Source organism: Mastomys coucha, unplaced genomic scaffold (assembly GCF_008632895.1).
Source record: "Mastomys coucha isolate ucsf_1 unplaced genomic scaffold, UCSF_Mcou_1 pScaffold17, whole genome shotgun sequence".
NCBI classification, from domain to species: Eukaryota; Metazoa; Chordata; class Mammalia; order Rodentia; family Muridae; genus Mastomys; species Mastomys coucha.
Genome location: NW_022196899.1, coordinates 29,805,509 through 29,813,744, shown reverse-complemented (window position 1 = coordinate 29,813,744; position 8,236 = coordinate 29,805,509). Strand labels below are relative to the sequence as shown.

The following is an 8,236-nucleotide window of genomic DNA, read 5'->3' as shown; positions in this document are numbered from 1 at the left end:
CTGTTGAGGGCTGAGTGCTCTGAGGTCTTTCCCTCTCTGCATATTATCTGGCTGTGGGTCTCTGCATTTGTCCCCATCTGTTGCAGGAGGATGTTTCTATGATGATAGTTTAGCAATGCTATGAGTTCAGTAGAATGTCATTAAGAGTTATTTTATTGCTATGTTCCTTTTGTAGAACAGTAACATTTGGTTTTTTCCCTTGGTTCCCAGGCTACCTTGTCTCAGGTTCGGTTCTTGGTCACCTAAATAGTGTTGAATATGGCTTCCACCTCATGGAGCTGCCTACATAAACGCAGAAATTAGCTGGTTACTCTCACAGGCTTCGTGCCATCATTGCCCTAGTGTATCTTGTAGGCAGGACATCACTGTAGATCAAAAAGCTTGTAGCTGGGTTGGAGTTTCTGTTTCTCCTTTGGTAGCACACAGAGTAGCTTTAGACAGTAGGGGTGAAGGCTTAGACAGTCACAGCTTCACGTCTCAGTGTTCAGTGGGTTGAGTGGGGGTTGTTTTCAGCAATACAGTCTTGCCATCAATGTGTGGAGAGAAACACAAAGCCTTGGTAACATCCTGGGTTATCTGGGGGTTCCCCTGGACTCCTTTGGCTAACAATACGATACAACCCGTTCCAAGTACTGGAAGCTTCCTGTGGTGATGAGGGATGTACAGTTGCTGCTGGCTCCTCTGACATTTGGTGATTTCAGTTAGGTCACCTTCATGTATGTACGTAACTTAAGAAAGCTGCTACTGTACTGTTTTCACACACACCCTTGAGTAGCCATAAAGTTTAGCTATCTCTGCCCATATTCCTCCCACCCTCTGCACTACTCATTTGATCCTCCTGCCCCTCTTTAGCTATTCTACTTCCCCTTCCTTCTCTATATCTTCTTTCAATGTTAATTTATGCAACACATTGTAATAGATTAGTGGATTCTCTTTCATAAGGCCTTTCTTGCCAGCCTTGTCTTCATTGGTAAATGGGAATTTGAGCAGGAAATGCATTCAGAGAGCATCTTATTCAATCTCTCTCTTTTCTCCACCTTGGTCTGATAGGTTCAGCCCTGGGTGAGGAGTCACAGTAAAGGAAGGTGGGTGTTGGTTTGACCCAACCTGTCTGTTGCTGTGAACTTTAACATCTTCTGTAGTCTAACACAGATAATAATCTTCAAAAGCAAGAGGGCATTGCTCACATAGCCCCTAACCAAATTTATAAAATCATATATTCTTTTCTACCTTTTTTAATCCTCTAAAAATTAATTAATTTTATTTCATTTTCATAGTCATAGGTAATAAAATTAATAGGACATAAAATGACTTATCAAAATATTTCTAACTAAAAACAAAGTATACCAGAAGCCTTATTATACTAATTCCTCTGGATTTCTTTGTTAGAAAAATTACTTTTTAATTAATCATTTTATTTATTTACATCCCAAGTGTTGCCTCCTCTCCTGGTCCCCCCTCCCACAGTTCTTCACCCCATGCCCCATCCCTTTCACCTCTGAGAGAGGCTCCCCTCAACCTCCTTCCCTGGGGCATCAAGTTGCTACAGAATTAGGTTCATCCTCTCCCACTGAGGCCAGATAAGGCCGTCCTCTGCTACATACGTGCTAGGGGTCATGGGCCAGTCCATGTATGGTTTTGGTTGGTGACTCAGTCTCTGCAAGCTCCCAGAGGTAGAGTGAGTTGACACTGTTGGTCTTCCTTGGGGTTGTTGTTGTCCCCTTCAGTTCTTTTCTTTTTCTTTCTTTTTTTTTTTTACTCTTTTAAACAGAAAAGCAAATATGGAATTTTACTAGGCTTGTCATACCCAGAAGCAAGGAATATCAAGTGAGCCATAAGGTAAAAGTAGATGTTACCAGCAGTATGGTTTTTATTCTAGGATTTGAGTATTGAGTGAGCTGAACTGTGTGCAAGCAGAGAGCAACTTTATGTGTTACAAACTTATGAAGTGCTATCTGAGAATGCCCCAACCCCCACATCAGCTCTGCCAGTATTCACTTCACTAAATTTCTCTGCTCACTTTCCACACAGAAACAGTCTTACACCTGTTACAAAATGTCCAGTCCACAGCCTTAGTCTCTTAAGTTCACATAATCAGTTTAAAACTTGGCACTTCTCTCCACTTGAATTACCACTGGCTCTAACAATGTAAAGGGTTGTGGCTGCCTTCTGGGTATCTCTGACCACCTTTTTCTCCTACAAGAGGTCTGGACACAGTGCCTCTGGGTGTCACTCTGACACCTGATGGTTGCTTCTCTTCTGGGTTTTCCCAAGACAACTAATGCCTCTGGCTGCTTGTCCATTCTTCAGCCCTCTCTACACCACAAACATGGCTAGCTCCTTTCTGCTGAGGCCACTCTTTCCACCAGCAGAATGAAAAGCAATGGGCTCTCTCATGAATAACACATTCCAATCATGAAGTCTATTTCTTAACCACAGAAAACAAGTAGATATGGCAATTAAAAGAAACATTACTCCAGGGTATAATTTAAATATACCATAAATTCATCACTCATTGGTAGAAAATGTCTACTGTATATTCTAGTTAACAAAACCATGCTCACTTTTAGGTCAGCCAATCACATTTGCTTCTTGTCCTGTATTAGCTTGCATCTCATGGCCACCTCATTCCTAAGCACTATTAGTGTATGTGTGAGTATATAGGGACCTGAGTTTCTCAATTGGGTGATAGGACTTGAGGCTTGGCCACTGGCATTTCTCTGTGTAGCCCTGGCTGTCCTGGAACTCACTCTGTAGACCAGGCTGGTCTTGAACTCAGAAATCCTCCTGCCTTTGCCTCCCAAGTGCTGGGATTAAAGGCATGCGCCACCACCGCCTGGCTCACTGGCATTTCTCACTGTGCTCACCTTAGCTCCTCAGTTCTCTCAGGTATGGCTTAATTCTCAGTTCTTGGGGGGAGGGATGGAGCAGAAAAGTGATCAAATGAACACTGTCACACTTATGTCCCCTCCCAGAACTCGTCATAATAGTATTTCCCCTACACTCGGCCTTTACACTAAGCACAATTACATTTAACACTGGGAAAAGCAGGAAGCTTCCCAATGGGTTGTTGACAACTGAATTAAGGGGACTTCATTAGTATCAGTGACAAACTGTCTCTTTCCTTGGTGCCCATGGTAACATTTGTATGGAGAAGAAATGTGACTCATACCTAAGCAGAAGCACAGTGGCAATATAGAAGAAGCACCATAGACCCAGAATAACTTCTCAAACCCTCGGCTCCATCTTAACAGTAAAATTATAGAGAAATGCTTGCTTAGAAATGCAGAATACATTGCTAGGGATGTACCATATGTGTTCTCTCTAGGGAGAGAACCTAGAATTAGAGTACACCTAGAGATTTGCTCATCCCCAGAGCTATGTGAACCCACTGGAGACTAGCATGGGGCTTTGTTATTTTGGAACCCCCTGTGGTCATTGTAGGGCATGCTTATATGAAGCCCAAATAGACTGTGTTTTTACCGTGGGTCTTCATGGGAAGTGCAGATCTTGAAATAGCTTTCCAATGGTTTATGTCATTCTCAGTTATTTTTGTCAGTAACACCTAGACCAGAACTTGGAATTTTTTGCCTTTTCAATTGCTACTGAAGGTTGTGATGGAATTTGCACATAAGCACATAAACATAAGTGAAGCTATGTTCAGACCCTGAGTAATGACCTGAAAAGATCCAGTCTGCATGGAGGACAGCATTCTTGGTAAATTCTCACTTCTCCTTCCCTGTTGAAGAGAGATGGGGCCTTTGGATATGCTTTAAGGGTTCAGTGCAACCTAGAAATGAGTCACACCACTTATTGTTGTTAATAATGTTTGAGCTTAAAACTGAGTCTGCCAGGAATAGTTCTAATAAATGAGCTAACAAAGGTCATTTGGATTATTTTAGGTTGGCCATAATTTGGATCTCATTTCTCATTTGCCTTAGAATTTGAAGGCTACCAGTTGCCTTTTTAATGCCACTATTAGCGTCTTATACTTAAAGGAAGTCTGGTGACTCTCCAAGTCTGTTTTATTCAACAAGTGACAAAGCAAAATATATTAGTTTAATTATTATTAAAGCAGAGAGCATACGGTATTATCAACAGTCAACATGGTGGGTGAGCTCTTTCAGCTCATTGCCAAGTTGTAAGAATCAAAACTAAGGGTTGAGAACCGCCAGAAATGAAAGAAAGGTGCACAGACCTCAATCCCATTTCAAATCTAAAAGCTCAAAGTTCTCAAAAGACCTAAGCAAGTGAGTGGAAAATTGCATTTCACTGCAACATAACAACAAAACAGTGAGTCACATTTGAAATAGTCGGTGACAGATGTGGAAAGTCTTTCAAAGGGTGTTCTGCAATGACACTTGCTGCTTCTGGTGTTGACTACTGGCTCTTGTAACCCACTTATTCTTGCCATAAAGATTAAGTATGACTTCCTATATGAAAAAGAACATGTCTGCTGCTTGGAAGAATGGGCCAGCCCCATGCACCAGAGAATCTACACCACCTTCATCCTCGTCATCCTCTTCCTCCTGCCTCTTTTGGTGATGCTTGTCCTCTACAGCAAGATTGGCTATGAACTGTGGATCAAGAAGAGAGTTGGAGACAGTTCAGCGCTTCAAACTATCCACGGGAAAGAAATGTCCAAAATAGCCAGGTCTGTCAACTCTGTGTAAAATGGTTTAGTTCACCGTACTAGAAGGCACCATTGGCAAGGACACCAAAATAGCCTCAGTTGAGAGTATTTAAACCCTTGAAGCCGTTTGCAAATTAACGTGTGGCAGAAAGTTAGACCGAAACCATCAGTCCTTAAATCAGAAGTGAAGTTGGTGTTATGAGGAGAATTAAGATCAGGATTACATTTCCATCTCTATATAAATATAATCTGCAGGAAGAACTATGAACCAGTGTCACAGCTCTGTGATCCAATGGGGTCTCTTCTCCTTTGCTGGCCATGTGACATAGATCCGAGTCTTTGCTCCCACCCCCCTCCTCGTTTCTTCATCTGTACAAAGTTGCAGAATGGTTCTTATAACCTACTTCTTCTTACTATAACACCCTTACTTCCTGCTACTCAAAGATGGTGCGAATACATACGAGATGGAATGTATAGTAAAATCTTTTTAAACAAGAGCATATTACTTATATTAAATGATTATTGTTGAAAATTAATTTTAAGGTAACAGCTATCTTTCTGACTATTCATTAGTATCCACTTAAAAAACATTCTGATGCCACATGTATTACACAGAAGATGGACTTTATGATCTTTATGGAAGCGAGTTAATGTTCAGACCGCCAGGGATTTAATGAGGTTTAGTTGAATCACGAATGTGCAGCGCCCTCTAGTGAACCATTTGTATACAGCCAGTTGAGAGTATTTAAACCCTTGAAGCCGTTTGCAAATTATCGTGTGGCAAAAAGTTAGATCGAAACCATTAGTCCTTAAATCAGAAGTGAAGTTGGTGTTATGAGGAGAATTAAGATCAGGATTACATTTCCATCTCTATATAAATATAATCTGCAGGACGAACTATGAGAGTCCCAAGACTTCATCATCATGCGAATTTTTATTAAATTAATTGTCCCTTTTTCTGGGGGTGGGGTGGGGTGGGGGTGAGGGGGAGAAGCTACTGAGTGAGGTGCCAGGTATAAACTTTTAAAATATAAAACAAATATATAGTTCTAGTGTACCTTATAAGAAGAATAAAGAAATGAGTTTGAATTTCTGGTGAACTAGAATTTTAATTCTATCCTTGAAGCTTACTGTATTTAATAAATATTAATCTTTCATTATCACAGACATGAGCAATATATAGTGAATTAAAGTCACTGAACTTAGACTCCTAAATCCAAACCCAAAGTACATCCATTACTAGCCATCTGACTGCAAATCATGGAGCCTTCTCTGTGCCTCAGTCTCTGCATTGGCCCATGGATTTGCTTGAATATTGATGGTATAATTCATGTCTGTAACCTAGTGGAATGCCAGGCCCACATGAGCACACACCATAAGCATGTTTATTACATGAAGACAGTGAAGACAGGGGTAAAACAAACAGGGAAAGATGATGCTGTTGTGTAGGAGTGGGCTAAGCTCAGCTTTTATTCCAGTCTTGCTGTTTACCACATTTCCATGGGAAAGTGAACCAACACAATTCCCTCTTGCAAGTCTAGGAAGAAGAAGCGAGCTGTCATTATGATGGTGACAGTGGTGGCTCTCTTTGCTGCGTGCTGGGCACCTTTCCATGTTGTTCACATGATGGTCGAGTACAGTGAGTATTTGGTGTTCTCATTTGGTGACTCTTTGGACCCTTTCCTGCTAGAGCAGACAGGAACAACTGTAAACCCCTTGACTGGCTTAATTAAATACCAAGCCTTGAGTTGGTTCTCTCCTGTTAAAGGAGCACCAACCTTCTGTGCGATGGGTGATTGTGTGTGATGACAACACTTGGGTACATAAGCGTACTTTAGTTGTCGCATACAATAAAGAAAAGCTCCCACAGTCTTACGTTATTCCTAAGGAGGGTGCAATGTGGCATCTTTTTACAACCTCGACTCCCACCTTATTAATTTAATAATACCTAGGATTTCAGTTGGCGCCTCAGAATTTCTCCCTGGTAAGCTAAGACTTCACATGGTTCTCTGTATGGTTGTGTTTTCTGCAATGCAGGTGAATATTTGAAAGACCACTTCTAGTTTACATGACGCTTGAATTATTTAGTTGAAAAGCTGTGGGCACAGTAATGTACTCTTTTGTTTCTGGATAACCAGATTCCTCTCCCCAGATTGTCTTCAGACACTTATATGCCTTTTGCCTCTGACAACATCACATGATAAGTAGTTTTTAATTTTCTTGATAAAGACAATCAGTGTTCTAAAATATGGTTCTATTTTAGGTAATTTTGAAAAAGAATATGATGATGTCACAATCAAGATGGTTTTTGCTGTCGCACAAACAATTGGCTTTTTCAACTCCATCTGTAATCCCTTTGTGTATGCATTTATGAATGAAAACTTCAAAAAGAATTTTTTGTCTGCGGTTTGCTATTGCATAGTAAAAGAAACCTTCTCCCCAGCACGGAAGCCTGGGAATTCTGGAATTTCAATGATGCAGAAGAGAGCAAAGTTATTGCGACTAAAGTGTCCAGTGGAGGAAACCAAAGGAGACGCATTTAGCAATGCCAATAATGATGTCAAATTGTGTGAGCAGCCGGGGGAGAAAAGGCAGCTCAAGCGACAGCTTGCCTTCTTCAGTTCTGAACTTTCTGAAAACTCTACTTTCGGCAGTGGACATGAATTGTAATGGCATCTTCATAATTAATATCATTTGTATGGAAAGTTATTTTGAGCAAAGGTCAGGAATATTTTTTAAATGACAAGAAGAGAAACAAGACATGTTTTCCATTTAAATGGAAATAATATATAGCATTGTAACTGAAAAATTATTATAACAGCTTTGTAGATTTTTAAAGTAGATTTATGAAAGACTTTGTACATAATAAAGCAATGGTTTTGGAAGTAGTTTTATCCATGTAGTCAATGTAATGTGACTTTTGTGTATTGCTAAGCTGGATGAAAAATTATTAAAACTGTATCATCAACCTTGAATATTAAACATTTGAGCATCATAATGTAATTTATAGTGTGCTATTGAAGTTTGGAAAACAGTCCTTGCAACTGACATCTGTACCATAATTTTAAAAAATCAAAGAAGATGAAGAATCAGGCAAGTGACAACTAATAAAAGTTAAGAGACAAATGTCACATTGGAGCTGCACACTGCCTCTGTGGTGATTGATAAGTGACATCATCTTCTTAAGTCTCTATTGTTCTGTATGAATGGAGGTTCTACCTTGTTTACATCACAGAGTTGTGGTGAAACAATGTGTGATGGGAAAGGAAGGCATGTCTTACTCTAAAGAGATGAACTCTGAGTCGTGGCCCTGCCCCTCCTGTCTCCAGCCCCACTTTCCTTGCTAATATTAATTCCATTGCTGTCGCACTCTCCTCTCCTGACTGTGTTGTAACATAGTTCCCATCAAAATCAAAGTTAGGTAACTTCATTTATTGGTGAGAGAGAGAGAGAGAGAGAGAGAGACAGAGAGACAGAAACAGAGAGAGAGACAGAGACAAAGACAGACAGACAGAGAGAGGGAGATAGAGAGAGAGAGGACAGAGAGATAACAGGTGATGGATAGAACTATCAGGTGTTTATCTCTTTTGCCACTTTATTTCC

At 40.4% G+C, this 8,236-nt stretch overlaps 1 protein-coding gene across 1 annotated transcript in view; it reads left to right on the top strand.

Moving 5' to 3' along the window:
* LOC116095100 (pyroglutamylated RF-amide peptide receptor) overlaps nt 1–7,591 on the top strand; it is a 79,555-nt gene extending 71,964 nt beyond the window's left edge. Inside the window, exons 6-8 of the mRNA XM_031376628.1 lie at nt 4,419–4,654; nt 6,175–6,272; nt 6,897–7,591. Coding sequence (XP_031232488.1) covers nt 4,419–4,654; nt 6,175–6,272; nt 6,897–7,303 — 741 coding nt within the window. The 3' untranslated portion in view covers nt 7,304–7,591. The remainder of the gene's footprint in view (nt 1–4,418; nt 4,655–6,174; nt 6,273–6,896) is intronic.
* The last annotated feature ends 645 nt before the right edge of the window (nt 7,592–8,236 follow it).